This window comes from Phoenix dactylifera, chromosome 14 (genome assembly GCF_009389715.1).
Source record: "Phoenix dactylifera cultivar Barhee BC4 chromosome 14, palm_55x_up_171113_PBpolish2nd_filt_p, whole genome shotgun sequence".
Taxonomy (NCBI): Eukaryota; Viridiplantae; Streptophyta; class Magnoliopsida; order Arecales; family Arecaceae; genus Phoenix; species Phoenix dactylifera.
The window spans coordinates 14,775,797-14,802,559 of record NC_052405.1 but is presented as its reverse complement, the minus strand read 5'-3'; the positions used below and the strand labels follow the sequence as shown (position 1 = coordinate 14,802,559).

The window sequence follows — 26,763 nt, the reverse complement described above, 5'->3', positions numbered from 1 at the left end:
ATGACGTGATACCTGAGCCTTCACTCATCAGCACCATTCCCCACGTCCTCGCTTCGAAGCATAGCTACTACCTTTCTTCCCACGTCCACGTGGAAGCCAAGCCATCGTGCGTCATCACCGTTCCCCACGTCCTCGCTTCGGAGCGCCTCTACTGCCTTTCTTCCCATGTTCTCATGAGAGCCGGGCCATTGCGCGTCAATATCATGTCCAACATCCGTGCTTCGGAGAGCATGCATGGTGGTTCTTCCTCCTCTATCTCCGCGACATGGTTCTTCCTCCTCCGTCTTCAAGACGTGGCTATCAGCGGAGCCACATACATGGCCCCTCGTCGAGAGCCCTCCTACTTCCCGCTTCATCGTGGTAGACTCCTCCGTTTTCTCCTGCAAACCAGGCGCGGAGTTGTCAAGTCCTTGGCTGTCGAGGTGGCTATCAAAGTCATGGCTGATGGCGACCAGGTAATATAGGTTCGGCCTACGGACTCGCTGAGGCCTAGCAGGTTTGGGAAGCTCATCGCCCCCATCAAATTTCAAATCAAAATATGGCCTAGTCAAAACAGATGGAGCCATGCAAGACCTAGAACTGAGCCAACAAAGAAGAGGGAGTAGTGTCTTCAGTTCCAACAAGAAAATTGTAATGGATTCTGAGTCGCACAAGATAGACATTAAACAGATCCTCGCAATCAGCTTTTGCATTAACCGGCCAGAGCCTTCCTACATTGGCAATAACTTCAGAGCCAAATGCTCCTGTCATCCAACAAATCGGACAATAATACCATAAAAGCTGTAACACTGGTTTCATAAATAGTTGTTGGTCCTGCCTTAACCACTCTAAATAGCAGCACCATTTTGATTAAAAATTTAACATGGCCTACAGCTATCAGAGGACATCATCATGAAGATCCATGGTTTCTGATTTGACATGGCCATTTATAGGATTAATTAGAGATGCTTGCTGTTTGTCTGACACATCTATGTCACAAAAATAGTTTTGCTTTCTAATCCCATAACCTAATTTTCAGCATTACAATAGCATCAATCCAATAAAACAATTTTATTGGCAAATGGTTTACATGAAATTAAACATCACCGCCTGTAAAGCAAAAAAAGAAAACAGGCATAAAATTAAATGAAAGGTGATTGTTACAACATAAAAATCCAAAAATGGAGGGGATCTCATTGGCATGAGAAGGCAGCTACCCCTGTGCTTCCCTGGGGGAAATGTCGGCAAACTATTTCAAGGTTTTATGGAGCTCTTTCAAATGGAAAGGTATCATTGTAACAGATATCCCAGACAGCCCCAATGGCATCTCTTGCAGCTGCATCTGAGCAGTGTGGATTTTTCTGGACAGACTTCAGAGCACGCCTTTGCACACATTCCTTCAGATGCCCCGCAACAGAAGACGACAGTAAGTAGAATACAATTAGAAGAACCATTATAGAAGTGGTGCTGAAAATAGAAAGCAAGAGAGAGAATTTGGATGACCAGAAATGCTCTATTGACATGTTGTATTGGAACTTGGTAGTTTATCAAAAAATGAAAGTGAAGACTGAAAACATGATAAACAAAGATGGACCTCCCCGCTGGAACAGGTACAATTGACAAAGCGGTTTTCAGTTCACCACAACACCTGAAGCCAGTTTGGATGCCTGCATATCTAGTTCAAGGATAAACCACGTGGACTGAAAGTGAGGAATCAAGTAGGGGTAGGGAGAGAAGAAAACATCACCATGTAGGATCTTGAGAGTTGCAAGTCCTGAAAAAATAGGATACTGTAAATTACAACTCTAAAGACCTGATTTTTGAGGATTCTGTGATTGGGGACTTCTCTGTTGCGACTCCTCTCACATCCAATGACCCTTTAAACTTTTAACAAGAAAGGATTTATCCAATAGACAAGACACACAACCATCCAAATAGGCCCTTAGTTTCCATGCTCAACAACATAGTGCTGAGACATCTATTTTCTTAAGTTGCAACACCTATCTGAACTTAGACATAATATAAAGTTCAAGAAAGGAGTGGGGTATTTTTTAAGGCATAATACATTGTTCGAGAAAGAAGTGGGGCAGATTGTAGAAAACTTAGACAAGGTGCATGTACATGTAAACTAAACTCCAAGATAAGTACCCAACAACAGCAGGCACAAGCTCTCTTCCTGTCCACTTTAATGGTATGATGACCCAAAAACAAGAGAAAACTTTTAAGAGCTTATCAACAGGCATACATCAATTAGCAATATCTAGATCAAAGTATAATCAGTTTTGAAATCAGAAATTGAGCGTTCCAGCTAGTTCACTTCTATGTCTATTTAGTACTCAAAACAAATTTCTAATGTATGAAATCATGTAGGACATAACCCTTAAATACGATTCAAAGTCAGACCATGATAGATGCCTCAAGGCTAGTTGTTTAGGCTCTTACAATTGCAACATATAACTAAGATATCTTTTACAATTGTGTTAATTTTTGAAGGTAGTAATAATTACAACAATGAGATATTTCGCATCATGAAAAGAAAGCAATACAGAATTTGAAGTCATACACAGAAGGGTGCAGATGAATCAGAATGGTTCTGGATTTGCTTAACACCAATCAGTCATGATTGATAAACATCACTAATTCTAGGGCCAAACCTAATGACTTAAAACATGGATCATGTCATGTTGGAACGGATCATTAAATTATCTCTAATCATGCTGGTGAATCTCTCTTTTATTAAAAAGCAAAGACAGAAGAGTCAGTTGAATTAGTAGGTCTGATCCAATTTTATACAAGTCAAACTGCACAAAACCCAACATAAATTAGCTTGGATTGACTTCTTTCAGGTTGGACCAGATTCAGGTTCTGAAGGATCAATTTATTGAGGGCCTGCAATTTATTAAAAACAAGATACGAAGTAGGTCAAAAGTATAAAATGATTACCCAGTTTTCATTCATACAAGCCATTGCGTTGAAAAGACTTATGTTGACATTGGATATATCCTTGCTAGGGATAAATAGTTGAATAAAAAAAAATCATACCAACCCAAAAAGCTGGGATTATGCTCACTAATTACAGTTACGGTCATATTCTTTTCTCAGAGAGAAATATCTGCTCTAATAGTAACTCTTTCCTGAAGGCTCCGAGGGACGGGCAGAAGAATACAACATGCTTTTAAGTAACAGATCAGCCATTATCATGAGTATTTCTTTATCTGTTATCCCTATTGTAGTTCTAAGAGGTCCAAATTAACACAATCTATGGTGATATGACAAAGTTATGCACAAAGTATGGTGATATGACAAAGTTAGGCACAAAGTATGGTGATATTCTAAGTTCTAGAATAATGAAAAACTCACTTGTTCATGACCTCGTATTTTCATAAATCCTCGCAGCAATTCTCGTTTGTAATGGCAATCCCCGCTAAGATGATTAGCTCGAATCTGGATGAATAAGTAAGAGAATATATGAACAACCTCAAAACACTTCAATTTAAAATTATTTAAGGCATTGCTCCTTGCACTTAATCTTAGCAAGTAACAAAATCAATTGTCAATTAAATTCCAGAACACGTATGAATTTCGTGGACCTCAGAGCAAGCATGGTGAGCACAATTTTTCCAGTCCATGTTCTTTGCACGGCAATCATCACAAGCATGGATTAGCTCATGAATCAAAACTTGATTGATCTCATCTTGGAAAGTCATATGATTACAACAAATAGTTATCTGAAATAAAAGAACAGGAGGGTTAGTCCATTTAAGATGCTCACCATTAGAACAAAGTATTACAGAGAAACTTAAACAATGATACCATTCTTAATTCTGATTTTTAAACAATTATAGACAATAATTACCAGTTAGAACTACTTAATTTTTCAAATAGAAAAACTATGAATCTACTAATAGAAACTAACAGAACACACAATACAAGTTAGCAGTTGCAACACAAGCACATGAATATTGTCACCCTATCAGTGTGACCAAAGAAAAACAAAGCAGGTAAAGCCAAGATTTTCTGTCTCAGTACTGAACCTTGTACACGTACCTTACCTATACGGGTCAGGTTGGTCCAGTATGCCCTTATACAAGCACAAGGTACACTAGGACTTTAACAGATCAGTTATTGGTATATCAAAATCTGTATCAATATTTATTCAACAGTTTTGAATATGAATACGAATATGAATATTAAATGGATGCTATAATTAGAATACCTATTTGTCTAAATGGATACAGATGCAATAAGATATTAATCATATTTATATCCATGTCAAATGGATATGCATATAAATCAGATTAAATAACCGATACAATTGGATTTTTGAGCAAAATTTAACAATGACAATTATCAGATTATAAAATGTGGGCATATATATTTTTTTAAAGGTCAGCTACCTTGCATGGAAAATTTATAAATTAAAAGCCTTCTTCTTGGTCACCAAGAATGTAAGCTCATTAATATCAATGTTAGGCAAACATCCATGCACCTCCAAAAAAAAAAAGATTGCTCTTTTACTAGCATATTAAATATATGGATATCCATCTGAAAACTTTTTAAATATCCAGATATCGGAAGCCGAATCTCGGAGTCTGATAAACTCAATATCTGGTCCAAGTCCAATTTCAAATAAAAACTTAGAATCAGTATTTATATCCTTATCCGAAAAAATTTCTATCTCCATATCTGAATCGCTCAGATTTTATCCACTTTCAGTCCTATGGTATGCTATCCAAGTCAAGATAGCAGCTGTATACCATGCGTCTATACAGGGTCATATTGAGCCCATCTACTATCCTAGTAGTCTACGGCGTTGATACAGTATGCCTCGTATCCATTGGTGCTGAAAGCCTTAACATAAACTAGGCCAACATTTTCTACTTCAGTAAAAACATGCTAAGAGATTTTTACTGTTCCTTGGCTCAATGTTTGTAACCTAAAAATGTACCAACTTCCCTCTATCAATTCTTGCCTTCAAGGATTCTCTGTCCAACCAAGAAGTCTTGCAATTTCGATATCTCACATAGACTTCTGGTATCTTTTAGAAGGACAGTAGGTGCAACTAGTAAGTAGTAACAGTTCACGTATCAATCATTTAGTGTGAAGCAGGATAAATATTAAGTTTCTTAATAATTTCAGTAAAGTATGAGTTTGTGACAAGTCCTCTTCTTTTTTCCTTAATAAAATGCATGCGAGCTTTTTCCAGCAAAAACTTTTTAAAATCAACTTAGTATCATTCAACATATTTATATATTTTCTAACTGTTTATACAAATGTATACATATATATACCAAACATACATATGTATGCATGTATGTTTAAACACTTAGAAATATGTATTTATGTATGTAATTATACATATACCATATGCATGCACGCACGCATGTATGTATATATGCATGCGCATATGTATTTATTTTCTATGTATGTCATTGCTTATATTTTATCCCACAATTTACTTTACATTCCTTTATCCATAAGATGAATTGACTAAAAAAATCCTTGTTCACATGAAGGAAAGAAGATGACATGCATTATCATATCAATATCTTTATATCTTTCTAATGTAATTCTAACATGTCTCTTCTTATTGGTTTCTTGATAAGATGATTATACAAAATTTTATCCACATGATGGAAAGATAAATATATTATCATGTTGTAAGCCTTTCTAGCACTCCTTAAGAAAACAAGTAAAAGAATAATTAATAAAAAGCATGTTTCTGTCTAGACTGAAAAACCAAGAGTAGTGCTATCATCTCAGCTATTATAAGATATCAATGAATTCATAAATTTGTTTTCAACATTATTATCTAGAAAAGCATATATCGGTTGATGCGATAAAATGTATCTATTAACATGGTATCTTCGTTTTATCTTAGCCCAAATCTTACTTACATGGGAAAAACTTGTCATAAATATCTAAATATCAACTTGCTTTGGATTTTTGGCAAGTTCAGTTTATATGAACAAAAAAAAAAAAACGTTACATATGTATCATATGACCAGCGTTGGCGGAACCGTCCAAATCTATTCGGCTTAGGGTGTATCAAGCTTACCAATGACCAAGGTATGCGGTAGGGGTACCGGTCGCCTACCGGACCGGTACGGTACCGGTATCGGACCGGCGAACAGAGGGGCACCGCAGAAGGAAAAAAGAGTTCGCGAGCGTGCGCACCCACGTTAGAAGCCACAGAGTGGCTTAAATGCCACTTTGTGGCATCCGTGTGGGTGCGCTGCCCTGCATGGGCGGAATCATGCGCAGGAACCGCGCATGGGCACGGTTCCCAGTGCGCAAACGTGCTGCCCCAGTGCGAGGCCCGGTTCGCCTGGTATTGGGCTTGTATTGGTACAAATCGGTTCGCACCGGTACAATGGATTTACCGCTCAGCTCCGACGGGGCCGAAACCATTTTCCACCAACCAAACCGGACCAGTTCGGTACAAACTGAACCGGCCGGTACGGGCCGGTTCAGCATACCATGCCAATGGTAGACCGGGACGGTTCCATCCTTCAAATTGAGAAACTGGCGAAGGAGAGGGAAAAAGAAAGAGAAAAAAAGAGAGAGAAAGAGGAGGATGGAGGAGCCGATGGAAGGCCAGGGAGGGTGGCGGAGGCCGGAGCGGTGGCCTCTGCCCTTCGGTTCTCTATTTCGTTCCAAATAGAGGTTCCAAAAGGGGCCCTTTTTTATTTCGGATGAATCACCCTTTTTTATTTCGAACAAATCAAGGGAACCGGAGGGCGGAGCCCCTCCTCCACCCCTCTGTTGCCCTTCGTCGGCCGGTCGCTGCCCTCCCTTCCTCTCTCCCTCCTCCCCCTCTCTCTTTCTCTCTCCTATTCTCCCTCTTCCCCACCCTTTCTATCGTGTCAAGCCGCGCTCCACTGGTCTTCTCCCTCCCTTCCTCCCTCTCCCTCCCTCCCCCTCTTTTCCTCTCTTCCGTTCTCCCTCTCCCCCGCCTTTTTTGCTGTGTTGATATAGAATGTCACGGAGGTGTATTGAACATGCTGCTGGAAAACCGGTATGGGACCTCGGTACTAGCACAACAATCCTCGATCATATTTGTAACTACTGACAGCAATATTAGTGCTATATTGAATAAGTTAAAAACCATATCTTCAACCCTACTTTTAAATCTCAATGTCATTTCAAAAATTTTGAGTTTCTACAACATGCTTCAATTTTTTATAAGTACTATGAAATCTAACAAATATCCCACCTTATTTTTCTTTAGAAATTTGTTTTTACATTAGTTCTGAAAAATGTTTGACTTGTGTTTTTCTAATGAAAATTATGAAATCATAAAGCTTTTTAACTTGATATTTTTGAGCTCATACATACATTCTTTTTAAAACTTCTTCTATATCTGTTTTGTTCCATTTGAGCTTTCTAATAAATGTTCCATATGGAATTTGCACAATTCTTTTACATTGAAAAACAATACCATATTTGAAATATATCTGAGCCTTTAGCAAGGTAGTATATGTGGACCTTCAGTCGAGTGGTACATTAGGCCCTGTTCAAGTTATCAATAAGTACATATCTAACACTCTGGTTAGATGATATATGCAGCCTCATCCAAATTATTGATAAGGACATTTATGGATGCTTAGGCAAGTGTTATATGTGGACCTCCAGGATATATGTAGCGTCATGCAATTTACCATTGAGGATACATACAGTCTAGTATGTATTAGCAGCGACAATTTATAGGGTCTTGAAGGAATAAATGAACTTTAAAGAAAATGTGATCTACGTGAATTTACTGATTTTTTTATATAAATTTATGTGTTCAAATCCTTTTATAGTATCTCAGTCCTTAATTTGATATGTCATTACCATTTTCTTTCATTAACTCTTCACTTGAACATTCTGCTGACTTTGATTTATGCGCTATGTCCTAAAAGCCATTTGCTTACAACATAAACTTAAATTCTTTTAATTGTCGCAAAATAATTTAGTTGCATAGCTTCAATTATCATCAAACCTTTTCAGAGTGGCTGGTGATGATTGGAGTGGGCATTTTGAAAAGGAATTAGTTTTTGGAGTGCCTTTCTGGGTCTGGGGTTTGCTGATGCAGCAGTGACAAACCAACAACTTAGCGCAGTAATGCCCTACTGTTTGTAACTCATAAAGGTGTTTCGTTGGGTATGATAAACTATGTTAAAGTTTGTCATACAGTTTTTATCTAAGATCTAAGATTGTAGATATGCTAGATTTTATCTACGATCAAAAGTTCATCATACAGTTTTAGTAGTGCTCTATTCGACATATGATGGTTTAAGTAAGGCGTAATACAATTGCTACTTCACCTATATTTGATCAACTATAGTAGTTGTACCTTGAGATTTAAAAAAGTATAGTCATAAAAAAGTGTTGAACTTTTCAAGTTACATGATATGTCAGTCTTTAGAACATCAAAGTGGATTCAAAGATGCAACCTTGTTAGTACATTCAACTTGCTTGCATGCTTCCCCAACCACTTTCAAGTTGACTTCTCTCACATCATTAATATCCACATAAAACTAAAGCCTTGCTAGCAAGACCACAAATACAACTTATCAACTGTCGTTAATCATCAAGCTAATCATAATTGGCATCCCATGTATGCTATTAAGATAGGAATCAAACAATAAATCATAGATGGGAGCTAGATCAGAACAAATCATGTATCAAATCGTAGATCATAAGATTTTTCTTGATTCCTTTCGAAACTTTTTATCACATAAAAGAAATTCAAAAATCAAAACTTAAGTCAACTATAGAGTAGACAAATGGAGAATGAAAGGTCGTACATATAAAATGTCCAGTTTCCACCATCATAAGCCTATAAATAGAACGTATAATGAAACAAACATTTTTGTCTACTTATTCAAGATGTTTATATAAAATATATCAATCAATTATCCTTTTAGGTAGTTGTTTTATAAACAACAAGGATAAGATTTAAACATATGGTTGTAAAATATGTTATTTTCCTCCTTACTCCATGAACCCAACTATAAATTTGCTAATTTTACTCCTCAATAATTAGTTATTATTGATAATTAATTTATAAGCCATGTAGCCAAATAAATTATAAAGGCTTCTACATGATTTCATATGTAAATAGCATAACCAATGTGGTTCTTATGATCCATGCACTGTGTTGTCCATGATATCAATCTAGATCCTATGGTACAAATTGATTCTGGTCTAAGGATGAGATCTAGATCAATTGAAGCCACTTCGATCTATATCATAAGATCCAGCTCGCAAATAGTAAGTTTTTAACAAAATAGACCCCATAAAAGGGAAGCATGCAATAAGCTTTAAGTCTTGAAATTTATCGATTAATCCTATGGATCACTTTGCATGATCCTATATTTTTCAATCTAAAATTATGATGCTTTACTCATTTGAATTTCTTCCTAGATTACAATGTAATAATAAGACTGTGTTTTGGACTATGTTAACCCATAAAAGAATAAGCATATGCTTTGAATTGCTTCCCGAACTAAAATGCCAAAACAAAATCATTTTCTTCATTACAAACATTTGCTTGCTTGCATAATGTCTTTTGCTAGCTTAGATAGCCTAGAGAACCTTTAAGATAGCTACATCTTCAATGAGGTATTGAAGGCATGCAAATACCTTGGGAATCAGTGACTTCCTTGTGCACCATGTCAGCACTCCCTTCACACATTTATCACATAGCAATGTCAACTTTCCCAAAACACCCTAGCGAATCCTTAGGCTCTTTTGTTAACCACTATATAGCTAGATTCTATAGACAATAGATGCATTTTTTTTTCCTAAAAAGGTCCAGCTTCTATCATAAGGTACAAAGAATAGTCTAAAACTTAATATCAAGATTTGACAAAACTACTAACAAGGAAACCCGTGCAAACCAAACAATCTTGCAAAAGATAGCAAGCAAAATGAAAAGAATTCTGTTTTTCCGCATGAGATGAATCGTGCCACCTTTATTAGCAGACTATCTCAACCTTTAATCATGATAAAATCATGTGAAGTGATCACAAAAAATTGTGCAACAATTGACCATTGAGCACTTTGGTTGGCAGCAATTTGGCTAAATATACAAGAAGTACGAACCTACCACATTAGGATATCGTAACAATTTATGACTTAGAAGCATGGACCAATATCCTAGAAAGAAACTGTAGTCTTAGGTGTTTCTTGCTTTGACGCTAATTGAACTAAAAACGAGCAGCACAGAACAGCATGAAGACCAGGTACCCTAAAGTGACATTGTTACCAAGAGCAATATACAAGCAAGAGCACCAAGCAAAAAAGGAAAATATTATACAACAACAAATCTGTTTTTTATTATGATGGTTCACCAAGTTTCAACATTTAAATTACCCAAGAGGCATTTTAAAAGTATCAAAATATGAAGTCTGCTTTGAAATGATCTAAACCTTCTAGTTTTTGAGTAGGCTGCACCTTCAAAAAAAGATGCAGAAATAATGAAAACAAACAAAAAAAAAAAAGAGTGGTAAATTCCAGCCAAAGTTGATCATGGGCTGGGCCTCGGGCCTAAACTCTATTCATTTTTAATCGAGCTTCGGGTTGGGCTTATGTAAAATTTGACATTTTCTATGCCCAAGCCCGGCCCATAATTAGCTATGATTCCAGGTCACATCTGAAATTTTCAACTCCATGCCAATGTTCCTTCTCTTAGGTCAGATGAGTTTTTTGATTGAAAGAAAGTATTTGGGAAGAGTAGATATATGATTAAGTTATGTAAAGAAAGCATATAGAAAAAGGGCAAGAAGATAAACAAAGAGAAGGATAAGATGAGGAGAAAGACAAAATAAAAGAAATTATACATATCTTGGCAAATTGTGAAGTTAGGCTTGATTTTGAATAGAAATAGCAGTGAGGGACAGAGTTTTCAACTGGCCAATTTTTTCTGGATCTGGGCACTAGAGGCTTCTACATGGTTGCTAGTTTAATCCATTATCATCTAGAATTACCAGTGAATCTTCATTTTGATCAGCAGAGGTGATTTTTAAGTAGACGATGTGAATTAAAAAAATCAATATGGCCAATAAATAAGGGAAGCTACGGTAAAAGATATGGGGGATAATAATGAAATAACTTTAACTCTCCAAAAAATAAGAATATATATTTTTCAGACATATAACAAATTAAGATAAGCATATCAGGTTATGTATGCATCTGACATGAAGAATTCATCATTTAAGGATCTGATTGGTTAGCTGATATCCAGTTCCCTTGTTAGTTCCTCAAATATGTAATCATGTGCAGAATACAATTAAGTTGGTGAAGATAACGTCATCAAAAATTTTTCCCTCATCCACTACAACTCCTGTTCATCCAAAGCTACTCTTCTTCCCCATAGTAATGCCCCTAAATCCTTAACTTGGAATATTCTAAAGAAATAACAAGGGAGCCTTTTTCTCTTTTGATAAACTGTATCTTAGACTTCAATTAAAAAAAAAAAATGCATTCCACATCTTGACTAAACTTCCCACTGGAAGTCGATTAGAAGCACAAATAAAAATAACACTAATTTTATTATGTTAAACAAGAACCAAAAACTGCTTGCCTTATGTACATGCCATCCATGCCAGAACAATGTCAGATCCACCATTGCATCTTCGGTACATGAAAAGATAGAAGTTTGCAATACTAAGATCATTGTTTCAACAACAATCCAACATCAAGTCTTATGCTTCGATGAACATGAATTAGGTAACCTTCATCCACTATAATCGAAGCACGAATTCTACCAGCTTCCCACCCATAATGGCCAACCCCTCTTCATAAAATGTTCAAAAATCGGTTCCCTCAAAACTATCAATAGAACGAGAAAATTCAACAAATTGACAATGAAGGAACAAAGGAAGGATAACGAAAGAGGGAAAACGTAAATACCCCACGCTTGCTAGCATAACCGCCGGCAGAGCCTTGGTCTCTGCAGTTGATCGCCAGGAGAAGCCGCATCCAGACGGGGCAGCCAGCTTTCTCCATCTGCTCCCGGAGAAACCTCACCGTCGGATCTATATATAAAAAAAAAAAGAAAACCAGCACCAATGCATATAAATTATTTGTCGAAATGCTAGCATCTAATCTATGCTTCAAACATCGATGGACAAGAATAAGAGAGAGAGAGAGAGAGAGAGAGAGAGAGAGAGAGAGAGAGAGAGAGAGAGAGAGAGAGAGAGAGAGAGAGAGAGGAGTTGTACGTTTGAGGCCCTCGCGGATCCTATCTGTGCACTCCTCCTGGGACATGCCGGCGTTGGGGTTGTTGGTCTCGTCGCTGGTGCTCGCGGAGACGATGGGCACGGCCGCGGCCTCGCCCTCCATCACTGCGTCAGGCTCTCTCCGGCGGCCGCGAGAGGAAAGAGAAAAGAAAGTGTTTTTTTTTTTTTTGCTGTTTTGTTTCTTCAAGATTTTTCAGGGTTTTTCTGTGGAGGGCGAGTTTAGCTCGCGCCGCGCAGGTTGCAGGCAAGCCTGGGACACGTGTGACCGAAAAATAATTAAAAACTAGGAAGGAACCGCGCTGCGGTTTTTTTAATACATACTTCTCATATATATAAGCGGTATTATCAACTTTCGGCCCCTACTTATATGGTATTTTGTCTAAGAGAGGTAGTCAAAGAGTTAGAGATGTAGAGCTTTTTCTTTTTTATGTCTGAAATATCTTTATGAGCCCATTGATGACTAGAGATTGGTGGTCCAAAGTTTTTATCTGTATGCAAAAGTATTATGAGTTTATATTATGACTTGAGAGGTTTGATCTCCTAAAAAGATAGCATCACAGATTGCCTTCATATCAGGGGCTGCACTTATATTTTTATTTTTATTTTATTTATCTGCATGCTTATTTATCTATTTGCTTGTTATCTTCAAGCAACATCGTGTGTGTAGACACTTTTCCATCCAAAAATGCATATGAAATTTGTACTTTTTAATCATTTTCTTGTTTATTAGCTTTGCGCTACAAAAACAAATCATTAACTAAAGTTGTTTAATAGGACAATATTGGACAATTTTAAGTACGATAATTTCGGCAAAGTTGCCCAAAAAAGATTGGAGATGTTTTCTTCTTTTACAGGCAACAATAGCATGAAAGCTTAAAAATCTCTTTGAGAAATAAACATGTCATTCATGTGAATCCAAAGTTCATATATCCCAAAACTTGCTAATGGTATGTAGTCACAAGTTTAAGTTGCAAATAAAATCTCTTTGTTAGAATTTGGAGAATTAAGAATATTGTTGCCCATGAACCCTTTCTAATAATAAATAAATAAAAAATTAATGTCTCATGAGTGGAACTGATGAAGCGGGTTCAGGTTTGGTTTGATTTGGTTGGATCTTGGACTCGGACCGGTCCAACAAAACCGGTTGATTCATAACCCTAGAGGATATAAAAACGGGTGGGGTGGAGCCATCGGACCTTCCAACCTCTCTTCTCTCCATTCCCCTTCCAAGTCAAAAGAGAAAAAAGGGAAAAAGAAGGCGAGACAGCGGCATCCGCTAAACCCCAAATCTGTGCGTCGGCCGCCGCCCGCCGCCGGACGGATCCGGCCATCTCTCGAGAAAAGAAAAACAAGAAGGCAAGAAGACGAAAAATAGGGAAAAAAAGAAGAAGAAAGATAGAGACGAGAGAGAGAGAGAGAGGCAATTTTTCATCAAGAACTTCAATAGGTATATGATTCCCATCATGCCCCACCCATGATTGTTCTAACTTTAGAAATCTCAAATCAATCGACTACCTTCTTGGCCTTTTTCTCCTGCAATTTTATTGTGTCGATTTTGTTGTATTATTAGTCTGAATGCTATTGTTTTCGCTTATGTTACTCGATTTCTTTCCTTTAATGTTTGTGGTATTATTTTTAAACTTATTTAGCTGTTTTCTTTTGCTTTTTGGCCAATTATTGTTTTGGTTATGCTGTACATATGAGATGTTGTTAGCTAGATGGATTTATTATATCTGAAATAGTGGATATACTGTTAATTCCGTTGAACTCTCGATTAAAAGGAAAAAATTATTGGGTATTATCAGGTAGGGTTTCGGAGATTTCGTTTACCAGTTGATTTTTGCTGGACGGTATAGTGTTTATGGATCCTATGATGGAAGAGCAGTTGGATTATGGGGATGAGGAGTATGGGGGAAGCCAGAAATTGCAGTACCAGGGAAGTGGAGGAGCGATCCCGGCAATTGCAGAGGAGGAGATGATGGGGGAGGATGATGAGTATGATGATCTCTATAATGATGTCAACATTGGTGAGGATTTCATGCAGACCATGCAGCAAAGGCGCGAGCCACCTGTTTCTCTCAGCAATGGTGGATTACTTAACCAGAAGACAGATGGCCCTGGTTCAGCCACTCCCCAGATGGGAGGCCAGGCCAGTGTGAGCATCGCAGGACTTGGGGAGGAAGGGAAGGAGCTGAAGCCTGCTTATGGGCCCCTGGAAACTGAGCAGAAGTCTGGTGGGTTGCTTGCTAGAAAGGGATTGGAAGAGGGGAGTGGTGATTTTCCTGAAGGGTTTTCTCATCAAGGAAGTAAGGCTCCAGAGACTGTCCAAGAGAGTAATGTAGGGAATGCTGGGTTTCATGGAAATTCTGCAGCACCTTCGCCACCAAAACCTGGTATGGATCCCAAGTATGCTGGTGGGCCTTTGTCACTAACATCAGATTCGGCGAGAAGTGGTGTCAGGAACCCCCAGCCGGTGCCTGTGAATCAGGCAGTAACAACTGCCGCATACCATGTGGTGATGAATGATAATTCAAGGTCAGGAATGGGATTGGTGGGTAATGATGGCGCAGCCATGCTCGTTGTGGGGGACCTGCACTGGTGGACAACTGATGCTCAGCTTGAGAGTGTGATGTCGCAGTATGGGAGGGTGAAGGAGATCAAGTTCTTTGAAGAGAGAGCTAGTGGGAAGTCGAAGGGTTACTGTCAGGTTGAGTTCTATGATGCTACAGCTGCAGCTGCCTGTAAGGAAGGAATGTATGGTCATGCTTTTAATGGGCGAACTTGTGTGGTGGAATATGCTTCTCCTCAGATTTTGAAGCAGATGGGTGCAGCTTATACGAGCAGACAATCTCAAGCACAACCTCAGCAACAGGGAAGGAGGCAGATGAATAGTGGGATGGGTAGAGGTGGTGGATGGGGTGGTCGAGGTGGACAGGGACCGCCCAACAGGGGTCAAGGCAATGCTGGGCCCATGAGGGGAAGGGGAGCTATGGGTGCAAAAGGAATGGGGGGGCCTGGTGGTGGATTTGGGACTGGGGCCACTGGTGGCCCATATGGGCCTGCAGGAGGGATGATGCACCCGCAGGGAATGATGGGTGCAGCATTTGACCCGACATACATGGGTGGAGGCGGCCCTTATGGAGGCTTTTCTGGTCCTGCTTTTCCTGGGATGATGCCTCCTTTCCAAGCAGTGAGCAGTGTTGGCCTTCCCGGAGTGGCACCTCATGTTAACCCAGCTTTCTTTGGCCGTGGGATGTCTGGAAATGCAATGGGAATGATGGGTGGCAATGGGATGGAAGGGCATTCTGCAGGGATGTGGACTGATATGGGCATAGGTGGGTGGACAGGGGAGGATCATGGAAGAAGGACAAGGGAATCAAGTTATGGTGGTGATGATGTTGCTGCTGACTATGGCTATGGGGAGGTGAACAATGAGAGAGTTGAGAGATCAAATGCATCTCGAGAGAAGGAAAGAGGTTCAGAGCGGGACTGGTCAGGGAGCTCTGAGAGGAGGTATCGTGATGAGAGGGAAAAAGAGCGGGACAGGTCTGATAAGGAACGATACAGGGAGGAGAAAGACAGGTATATGGACCATAGGCAGAGGGATAGAGATTGGGATAACGAAGGTGACTGGGATGGAGGGCATTCTTCTTCCAGGTCTCGAAACAAGTCACGGACGGTGCAAGAAGAATATTACAGGTCTCACTCTAGGGATGCGGACTATGGAAAAAGACGTCGCCTACCTTCGGATTGAAGGATGTTTTCAAAGAACTGATGACGGCAACTGGTTTCATATTCCTGGGGTCAATCTTGGGTGCTGACTGCTGCTTGCCACTACTCTCGCTGCTAATGGTTGGTACCGCATGCAGGCTAGCCCCTGGGATGAAAAGTAAGTTAATGATAGTGGTATAGAAGGAAGACTGTCTACTTTTATGTTTGCTTATATCAGAACATTCTTCGCTGCAACAATTAACATCCATGTGCGTAAGACAATTAATAGTATTTCTTAGCCTTTTGAACCTTCCAGAGGTTGGCCGTAACTGGCTACGACTTTGCCAGAGTTCTTTTATCTTGAATAATTACTATATAAAACACATGACTTGGTGTTTATAATATCCTTTTACTAATGGTGTCGTGAATGTGTGATGATACAATTACCTTTCTTTACTTATTTTCTTCCATACTCAGGTGAACCGTCAGGTCCACTTTGTACACTCATGCTGTAGCATGAAGTTAAACTATTTTAAGTTCAACTTGGTAGTTATTCATGATGGTTTCTGACAATCAACTGTTTTTATACTGTTAGATATTTTTTTAATTGCGAATTGGTGAAAGATTTACATCAGACAAAACTGATTGTTTATTACCTGAATCCTTGAATATGTATCTGTACTGACACATGCATCCGTACAGATATGTATCTGTGCTGACATTGTTCTATAATATGTTTTCATGTGCATGTCTGCATAGATTGTTTGGTTTATTTTGTTATGGTTTTCTGCTATTACTGATTTAACTTATGTTTGTGTTCATTCTACAATTAATTGTTGGAATAACTGGAAAGCATTTCATCTTTTTAACTTTCGATGTGTTCTTTTTATTGCCTGTTTAACATAATGATTAAACCTTTTTAGGCATCCAATACCCTGTTGTGCTGTATTCTTGAAGAAGATTACTGCCATGTTATGACTTAGATGTTTCCGGGACAGCTTAGCCTTTGTTCTTGTCATTAAAATTTTAGAGGACCACTGAAGGACCAATTTTCTGTTTTGCCTTGCATTGGTATTAATACATGCCCAGAGTTTGCATATATGTACATCCGAGAAATTGCTTAGCTGGCATTTTTTTTCCTGTGGGTCAAATATTCCAGGGAAACCTGATGTGTCTAACATTAGGTCTTGTCTATGAGAATATTTGCAGAGTAATTGCTCGTAGATTTATAGTTTCTTATTTTATTGTCACAGTGGTTTTGTTTGGTTTCTGTAGTTTATCAGTATGCTGTGGAAATTAGTGATATTTTTGGTTTGATACTATTTATCTTGTTTATGTATTTTTTCCATTTCCTTAAATGGTACTTATGAGATTATATAGATAGTAATGGATTGCTTTAAGAAACAAGTAAAATGCAGCTTGATCTTTCCTTGTTGACATTTCTTGCTGCAGAATGTCTATTGTCAACTATGACTAGAAATATGTAAGATTAAATTCTCTTTTAAAATTATGTTTTTAAATTTTTTGTGTGTATATGTAAGATTAAATTTTGTTTTTAAATTGTGTACATATGTGTGTGTATATATATATATATATATATATATATATATATATATATATATATATATATATATGTAGGTACATATATGTGTGTATATATATGGGTAGAGCTAATATATAGGCGCTCACACAACAACCCACATAAGGTAGGTCCTGACCTTATGATTGGGGGCCAAGTACTAATGATTTGAGCCATTGGATGTGATTTAATATCCCTAACTGCTTACTATTGAAAATTGTGTGATTTGAAGATCCTTACCCTATATATCATTCGTGCATCCAGTGATCAATAATGGACAATTTAAATAATAAAAATAATGTATATTTTTGCTCACTAGATGTATAGGCTAAGGATTGCCGAAGCATATGGTCTATTGACAGTAAACAATTTAAAGATAGTTGATCACATCCAACGGCTCGAATCATTGGTCCTAGGCCCCCAATCATCGAGTTAGGACCGACCTTATTTGAATGTTCTATGGGTTCCCACAGAACAATCAAATAAGTTGATATATATATATATATATATATATATACCTACCTTTTTTTCTTTTAGCAATAAGTTGAGATTTATGTTGCATTGGTGACTTTTGGAGTTGTACTTTATTATTTATACTATCAATGAAAAAATTAATTTGCATTTTACTGTTTCTTTATCCTAACATGCTTTGTACTATGTGCATAGGAGACAATTTTATCAAGTTTTTTTTTTTTTTTTGACAAGGAAGCAAGAATATTTCAAGTTACATGCTGGGTTATATGGTTAGGATATGCTTAATTTAAATATCCTTTTTAGAAATAAAAAAAGATTCCACATACTTCCTTGATGCACGGGCTGCTTGAGGGGTTTCTTTAAAAGGATGAGGGAAACGAATTTTCTTCTTGGTTTCCTCCTCCTCCTCCTCCTCCTTTTCCTCCTCCTTCTTCCAGGGTGAAGGTTGTTTTCTTAATTATGGGTGGTTAGACGTAGAGTTTATGATGTTGATGTTTCTGTACAAGAGTGGATGGATTTGAGTGCTTACTGATTGATGGTGTTTTTTGATGTTGAAGTTATTGTATGAAGAATGGACTTTGATCTTATGAATTTTTGTGCTAATCCATTATGCTTTATGGATGTTCTTATACATATGTGTTAAACTATAAGAAGGATATATTTAACTATAACTGTATACAAGCTGTACTGCATCCTTTTCTTTTAAAAGATTGCCATATCTATGTATCTGTATTGTGTTATATCCATATCTTTTTCATTTGTTCATGCCTCATAGTTTTTAAAGTTCTACTAAAAATATGCAACCCCGTGTTTAGAAAATCCACTCCTATCATCCTTATTGTCGGCACAATTTTGTACGTTTGCCTTTTTCACCCAAGGTCAATCAGGGCATTACCTTAATATGCTGGTCTTTTGTGCACCAACAGTGCTATCTTGACGCTGCTGAAACCAAACTTAAAGAGATCTTTTTTCCCATATTGTCGAAATTTCCATAAAGTTATGACTTTATCAAGCGAATGAATTTAATGCTTGCTGTGCTGTAGGTAGATGATACTTGCTGCTTATCTTCATTAAGAACCCACCAACTATCCCATGGATCAGGTTTCCAGAGATTTATACTGGACTATTGGTTCGTCTGACTGTTTCATTAGATGTAAAAAGGGGTTTTTTTCTTGTCGTTCATGTGGCTGTTGTCCTTCCATATGGCTGGATGCTTGATTTTTTCATTTCTGACAGGAGGCATGTGTCACGGATTTGTGACATGTCTTTGGTGTTCTTGTCCTTTTGCCAAATCGATCTTCAATAGTTTCCTTCAGTTTCATACAATAGTTTGACAATGGTCATCCTGTTTTTAATATCTTTCTCTCCAACTTGTAGTCAAAAGTGGTTGGAAGATTATCAGGTAAATTGCATTTTCAAATCTCTTTTTTCTTACAACATGCCTCAAGGTCATGTTCTTCAGCTCCTCTTTGTTTAGCCTTCATTTTAGATTCTTGATTCCTTCCTTGGTGGAGCATTTTTTGGCCTTTGCGAGACATGCTGACAAACAAAATAATTTTCCTTAATTTAAACTCACCTCTATTCCCATCGTTTTGGTTTTATACTTCATCTGTCTGTTTTAGCAGCAACAACAATGACAAAAATATGTACCAGGAAGCGTACTTTAACAAATATTCTTCGTTGTTCATGTAGTGTGTCAATGTTATCTAGAAATTTGAATGATTTAAAGTTGAATTAGATGGCCATTGAATGTTAGGAATCTTATTGCAAGAGTTTGGAAATAGCGATATAGACACATGCCAATGTGACTAAGAAATGCTTAGAGAATATGGACAAGTTGAAATTGATTTTCATATACGTTTCTCTTTGGATAATGTAATTGTAGATGTAAACATAGTGGAGGTGTAAACATAGTTGCATGAGGTTTTAACCTAGGACGTTTTATTAAGATACTCCCTTAAATATGAGATCAACAGTCAGGTATTGTATCTTCATTGAAGGCAATCTACCAACATTGAAAATTGAAAAATAAAGTGTGATTACAAGATTTGACATAGTGACTAAGGGTCATGCTCATATTGCAAAGTGTATGCTTCAAGGATTTGTATGAACTAACAATGATGTTCTATGATTGTTGGCAACTATTTGCTGAGTCAATGATCCAATTCTTTGAGTGGATTAGGCATGGAGAGGTTGATTATCATGTTGAAAGAGAGTTGGATGAAATAGTTACTTCTATGTAAGATATGTAATCAATTAGTGAGCTTTTTGACCAATCCTCATATATATTCTCAAGTCTCAACACTAGTTTGTTGATTATGTTGCTCGTGGAAGATACATGGGTTTTAAAACTCGATCTTGGTTTCACTTTTGGTTTTGATCCTCTTGATAAACATGTCGGATTTGGTTGTTTCCATGGTTTTAGTTGTTTTGCTCGGAGTTTCAAAGTTTGGCTCAAAAAATCTAGAACAAAATCCAAGAAAAAATAGAAAATATTAGGAGATTAATAAAAGAAATCAAGGCAAGTTATTTCACATCATTTTGTTATATTTTGGTCTAGGATGATAATTTAAGTCAGGTATATCAGGATGAAACTAAACTATATGAAGCTAAATGCATTAATTATATCACATAAATATATCGATCTATTGAGGATGAGTATCAGAAATTGCCTAATTATGTTTCAAGTGCTCTTTCTCCAGCACTAACTTCTTAGCCTTCGGAAATAGAAGGAGAAAGGGCTCTCTTATCTCCTATTCGTTTGAGCCATTCATTACAGTGGTGCAGCCGGGAAGGCAGCTTAGCACTCTAGTCCTTTTGAGTTAGGAATTGTACCATGGGCAGGCAGTACAAACTGAAAAATGTGCAAGAGTACAAAATTAGTTACGTCTACCAAATTAGTACCACATAGTGCTGTGAGGTAGATCACACAAATAATGATGGTTATTGCCATCATTATCATGACATGGGTGAGAACATTCACGGGGTTGAGAATAGTCATGAGAGAGCTCACTACCTGAACATGGATGTTATCATGTCATCATAGGGCAACATGTACTCTTGCTGCAATTGTGTGGCTGCACTTGGTAAGTCATGAAAGTTCCAAGTATGCACCTTTTGTGAGCGCTATAGCAACTTTCTGAACTTCCTAGAGAGGCCAACTTGGAATATACGTGGCTTTGGCTCAAATGGTCATTAGGATCGGGTGCATTGTGGTGTCTCACGTGGCTTGCATATGTATGTTCCGCATGTGCTTCTCTCATGCCTCAAGATGTAAGACTGATGCTCTCAATATTTATGTCTCCTGATATGTTGAGTAATGAAATTCAAGATCGAATTAGAGCACCATCGCCTTCACTTGAGCCTGCAATTGTTGCACTGCCAACATAACTGTCACCAGAAGTAGGCTAATGTGACCATGTTCTTGTGTGTGCTCTTGTTAAACTAATCTCTGGTCTTACATTGTGTCACACTATTTCTAGCTTTGTTTATTCCTTCAGATTGCTGTCAGGGATCAGAGTTGAAAGAGATAGAGGTGTTCAACAACTTGTCCTTAGGGTGGGAGAGGGATGAATAATGTCCATCGCATCTTCCACTAGCTAACTTTCAAACAAGAAACAAGTGGGTGACACTGAGGTGACATCAACAGCCCTTTGTTGCCTCGCAAGATTCTGTAAAATGAGAAAAGGCCTTCTATTTGTTCCCAGATAGAAGTAAAATTTCGCATTGAATAGTTTCAGCAACTTTTGCTGGTTTTGGCTGAAACTGCTAATACTAGCAAAACATAATCGACACTAGCTAAAACTGGCCGAGATAAAAAAAAAAATCGCTTAGTTTCAGTGAATACTGATTAATTTCAGCTGAAATTTCAATATTTGATCTTAAGGAATATTATCGTCATATTTGTATTTTTACTATGGGCTCGAAAATGTTGTATTGTGGTTTAGTAGACATTATATTGGCTATTGGAGCAAGAGTAATATGCATGGGCAAATCCATTTTATTTATGTCTGAGAGAGGTGGGGTGCATGTCATTGCCTAAATATGAGAGATGTTGTGTGTGTGTAGAGAGGAGGGGGGGGGGGGGGGGGGGGAGCTTTGAGACCAATCAAACCATAGCCTCTTCTTTTTGGTTATCCTTTGCCTACTCTTTTCTTGTAGCACTGATATCTCAAGGAAAACAAGAACTATAACTAAAGCCTCTTCATCGCTAGTTCCTTCTAAGGGCTTTTTCTGGTGTAATTGGAGGATTTTTGGAATCTTTCTCACATGTTGTATTAAAGTTAGCTTGGGATTGTCCTCTTTCATTTAACATTGGTACAAGGTTTTAAGGGCCATGAACTAGTATTGTCTTTGCCCGCCACTGGCATAGTGCATGTTATGCTGTGCTGTGCTGTGCTAGTTCTTGGCAGAGACTAGCAAAAATTGGCAACATACACTGGCATGCAGCCTTGCCAGTTACCACATGTTGGTCTGGCATGGTATATGCCATATGGTATGGACACGCACACCTAGCTATGTTTTCACATGCTCAATCACCTCTCCTCAGAAACTTCTTGAATTGTAATAAAATGATTAGTAAAAGATGGAGAAACATGGGGTGCTTCCAAAGTAATTGAGGTTTATGATCTCATCTTTTCAATTGGAAGGATGTAATTTTACAGTGTTTAACAATTTTTGTTTTTTCAATTCAGCTTCTTGAAGTTAGCATGGAATGATAGAATAACTGTTTTCATCTCCTTGAGTCTGAAAAAAGATCCTCTTTTAAAATGGGCAAACGGTGATCGTAAGAACTAGATTGTTTAAAAACATAAAAATATGATTTTTATTTTCATAAAAGGTATAACCCATTGCAAAAGTGACCAATTATTTGAGGCTCCTAGCAGTTCTGATTTTACACGCACCACGAATATCCAATATTCTATATATTTTCAATTGATAGTTTGAAGTAATTTGTTTCCATGGTTGTACATAATATATATTCCTATCTTATTAGAATTGAATTTTCATTCACTGCTTTTATTTCTTGAAGATCGGGATCCATTTCCTAATTGAATTATTTGACCTACCTAATTGATTTGTGATAAGATCTTTTTTTTGAAACTTAAGTGATGAAATCCCAGAAATCTTTTGGTTTATTTTGAATTGGAAAGACTTAGAAACCAGATGTATAGGTGAAATTGGTAGGTTATGGTTTTGTATCTCAGGTCCTGTTTACTGCAAGGAATCAAAGCTGGGAACCTCATGTTCCCTAAGACTAGGAAGCATGATCCCTTAATATTCCTACTTCCGAGTTTCTGGTGTGGGTTTCCAATAGCACCTTTAGTATAAAGGTCCCTGCTTCTGAGACATGTACACTTTGATGCTCAGTAGGTATTTGTCTAAATGACCAGGATGCATCCAAATTCTTCAGAATTGCAGTTTGTTGATGAACTTATGTCTTGGTGTATTAATGTTTATTAGTGGTGGTTAGCTTAGGACACACGGTGTATTGTTTGATTAGTTTCAGCTGAGTTATTCGTTACTTCCATTGGAAGATAATAAGTACCAATATTGTGCCTGGGCCAAATTAATTCCATATCCTCTTTTCAGTCCTTGGAGAGTCAGCCATTTAAATTATCAGTTGTTAGGTTTTACTTGGATTAACTGTTGCAGTAACAATTTAATGTTCTTATAAGTGGAATTTTCCTTTGGGCTTTTCAAAATTATATTAGTTGCCTAAAGATGTAGAATTTATAGGTTGGAAGCCATTTTTTTCTGTTTATAGGGGATTTACCACATCAATTGTCTGGTGCATGTAGAATAATCCATGAATTGCATAGATGGCCAGAAGGCATGTATATCAAATGTTATTATCCAGATGTTGTTGATTGCTTCTTAGCGTAGGTTTTGACAATGTTTTTCAGTGTAATGGCAGAGATGTTTCATCATCAAATCATATAATAGGCTTTTTATTTTTCCCTTCTTTCAAGGTCAATTCTGTTTCAAGTTTTGACATGGTTTTTCCTTTTATCATCAGTTCAAGGAAGACACCACTGGTCAAATTTGATACTTGACTGCTAATGGAGCTTATTAAATCAGTCCTAGATGAAATTAAATACATGTTGGTGTATTCAATAGCTACATAAGGTGGATGGTTTCTAATTTTATTGTTGCTATTTGGAGCACGGGCTGAGGAGACAACATTCATTCCTGTAGGCATAGCTTGTGTCACTAGGATATGTGGCTTCTAGTTGTATTCAAAACCTCATGACATTTCAGCCATGACTGCATTTGTATTCTTGGAAGATAGTTTCTCTACATGCTCAAATTGTAAATTATGTAAAATTTTGTAACCAGCATAGTATGAAAAAAATCTGGGTTTGGAGTTGTATCATTTTGGGATTTTGGGTATTTAGTTGTGTCTGGAGTTCTATATGCAAATCCCAGTTGCATTGTACATCAGGTAGGAGTCACCTGGATGCCACTATGGGAGCATGTGGCTGACATTTGGCTTGTTTGGTGGTTTTTCCACTACTCAACTCTTCTATTTCTATGTTGATTAGGGTCCATTTCTGAAATTTTTTTGTATATTTGACCCTCAACCAAACATCATTTGTCAAGCAAGTTCTTGCTCATAATACAGTGTAACAGGGAGAATACCCTATGATTTGTAATTGCAGATAAGCTTTTATTTTTTATTTTTTATTATCCTCCCCCCTTCCAAGTGATTTGCACTTGCTCATGTATTAAAATTGCTTCTAATTGATTTTTTAACATTTGAAACACTTGATGTAGCAAAAAAAAACACTTGGTTTTTGTTAAACCATGCCATTGGATTTTTTTTTGAAATGGATATGCATTATCTGTTTTGTACTTTGCGTGACGTTCAATATCAAAAACTTTTGAATATGAAATTCTAAAAGATTTTGGCTGCAAGAAAATGCAACATCCAGCCGTTACATGGGTCTACTTCCTTTTGGGTATCTGTGTATTCGAACCTTTTATTATGAATGCTTGTCAAGATGATGTTTCTTTCTTTGTCCTATATGTTGTATTATGCTCTGTATCAATCTGGAAGATCCTTGGGATTGTATTAGGATAAATAGTGTTGTAAAAGGTAATGCAGTCATGTTGGTTCTTGGTCCTTTTTTTTCTTGTATGTGGGGGGTGGGTGTAAGAGTGGGTATTTGAATGTATTAATAGCAAGTTGCAAGCTCTTGTCAAGCTTCATCGGCGTAGTTTCTGAATCAAGTTAATTAATGATTGGAGGTCGAAGTGCATTTGTTCATCCAAACGTAGCTGGTTTCGAGGAAGTTTCCTGACCAGCAGATTCATCATTGATTATTGAAGTCCTTTGCAGTCTGCTGCGTGATCCATATACTGTGCATCTTTGATTTGAAGACTTAAATGTATATAGTCTGCTTTTGTTACAGCTGCATCATTTTTTGGGTTTTCGAGGTATTGCTGTCCCTTTGCCATGTTTCTGTTCTTGGTTACGAAGGGAGCTCAGTGTTTTGCGATTGAACAATCCTTAGCTCTTGTATTTTGATCTTATTGTGCTGCCATCCCCTCCTCTTTTTTTATTTATTTTTGTAGAAGGGATTTTATTGCCCCTTGATGTACTCATGTTGTTGCTGAAAATGTTATTTGACCATCCGTCATTTGAGGTCATGTAATATTGCTGTGTTATTACTCATGTTCATGTCTGTACTGTATGTTGGATCCATATGTGCTGTATCCTTTGTAGGCCCTATGATGGTTGTCTCATTTGAATATCCATAGATGTCCCATTCTTGTGGGGGAAGTGGATTCTTTATTCCCTGAATGATATGGTTGTGCTCTTATTTGTATGTGGCACAGAGGTAGCCATATGTTGTGGTTATATGGTCATGGTATTTCGCTTATTGTTCTCAGATGTTGTCAATATTGGGTACATAGGAAGTGATACATAATACTTGAATTCTTTTGCCACAAGATTCACCTCATTTGAGACATTCAAGTTGTTCAATTTAACTATTCTGTTGTTGCACCACCCCATGTTTGGCCTATTAGTTTATGCCCTTTTGTTTCTATTTTTTTTTAAATTAAAAACTGAGCAAATGCTCAACCTATTTGCATTAGTAAAATGAAGGGAATGGTAAACATCCTTTAGAGGAGAAACAAGATGGTCCAAAGAAAAAAAGAGAAATACCTAGCAATGATGGAATACAGTCAATGTTGCCAGGATGCACATTGAAGAAGAATCAGAGAGAGGAGCAGCCATAAGTCTCCTTAGGAGGGGCCAAATTTGCCGAGATGTGCTGTAGGAAGTTTCTGTAGTTTAGAAAAATTTCGGTTGTCCTCCATGTGAGTCCGATATACTGCATCAAATAGGGAGTCCCAGACGTTTGAGAACTTCTCAAGATGCTATTTCTTCCTCCAAGGATCTTCAGTTGATCTTTCTCCGAGTAATTATAGTTAAGAAAAAGATTATCTATATTATCCAAGTATGCTTTGCAAAAAGGACAGCGGAAGTGAGCCAGCCATTCTTTCTTGCTCGATGCCTCCTTAGCGTTTAGCTTGTTCTTGGTGGCAAGCCACAAAAATTCTTGAATTTTTTGAGAGCAGTGGTGAATGGGTCTAGGGAGCAAATTATTCCTCCAATGTTTAGGAATATGTTTAAGAGTGTACATATTACTTGCAGTCCCTTTGAATAAATGGAAGGATAACAGCTAAGCTTCTGATCTCCTGTAATGCTAAAGCTGAGAGAGGGAGATTTAGCTCCAAAACTCTATTAATCAATCCAGAAGGAAATCTCTGATCCTTTTC

General features: G+C 37.5%; 2 protein-coding genes across 5 annotated transcripts; one reads left to right on the top strand and one right to left on the bottom strand.

The window, feature by feature from the left end:
* Positions 1-973: 973 nt before the first annotated feature.
* On the bottom strand, positions 974-12,514 carry LOC120113078 (mitochondrial inner membrane protease ATP23-like). Of its 3 annotated transcripts, none has more exons than XM_039133799.1 (5): positions 12,192-12,501; positions 11,881-12,005; positions 3,570-3,707; positions 3,340-3,423; positions 974-1,376 (listed from the first exon to the last, which is right to left on the bottom strand). In XM_039133799.1, exons 1-5 carry the CDS (start codon positions 12,310-12,312, stop codon positions 1,242-1,244), a joined length of 603 nt encoding a protein of 200 aa, XP_038989727.1. In that variant the 5' UTR covers positions 12,313-12,501; the 3' UTR covers positions 974-1,241. The 3 variants fall into 3 exon arrangements, with proteins under 3 accessions (XP_038989727.1, XP_038989729.1, XP_038989728.1); XM_039133801.1 differs by lacking the exon at positions 974-1,376 and adding an exon at positions 1,383-1,753 and having other exon boundaries at positions 12,192-12,512; XM_039133800.1 differs by lacking the exon at positions 974-1,376 and adding an exon at positions 1,760-2,868 and having other exon boundaries at positions 12,192-12,514.
* An 892-nt stretch (positions 12,515-13,406) lies between these two features.
* On the top strand, positions 13,407-25,626 carry LOC103718191 (cleavage and polyadenylation specificity factor subunit 6). Of its 2 annotated transcripts, XR_005514917.1 has the most exons (3): positions 13,407-13,656; positions 14,015-16,098; positions 23,993-25,626. XR_005514917.1 is itself a non-coding variant. In XM_039133798.1 (2 exons), the coding sequence occupies exon 2, from the start codon at positions 14,071-14,073 to the stop codon at positions 15,961-15,963; it is 1,893 nt and encodes a 630-aa protein (XP_038989726.1). In that variant the 5' UTR covers positions 13,407-13,656; positions 14,015-14,070; the 3' UTR covers positions 15,964-16,336. The 2 variants fall into 2 exon arrangements, 1 of the variants encoding a protein (XP_038989726.1); XM_039133798.1 differs by lacking the exon at positions 23,993-25,626 and having other exon boundaries at positions 14,015-16,336.
* The last annotated feature ends 1,137 nt before the right edge of the window (positions 25,627-26,763 follow it).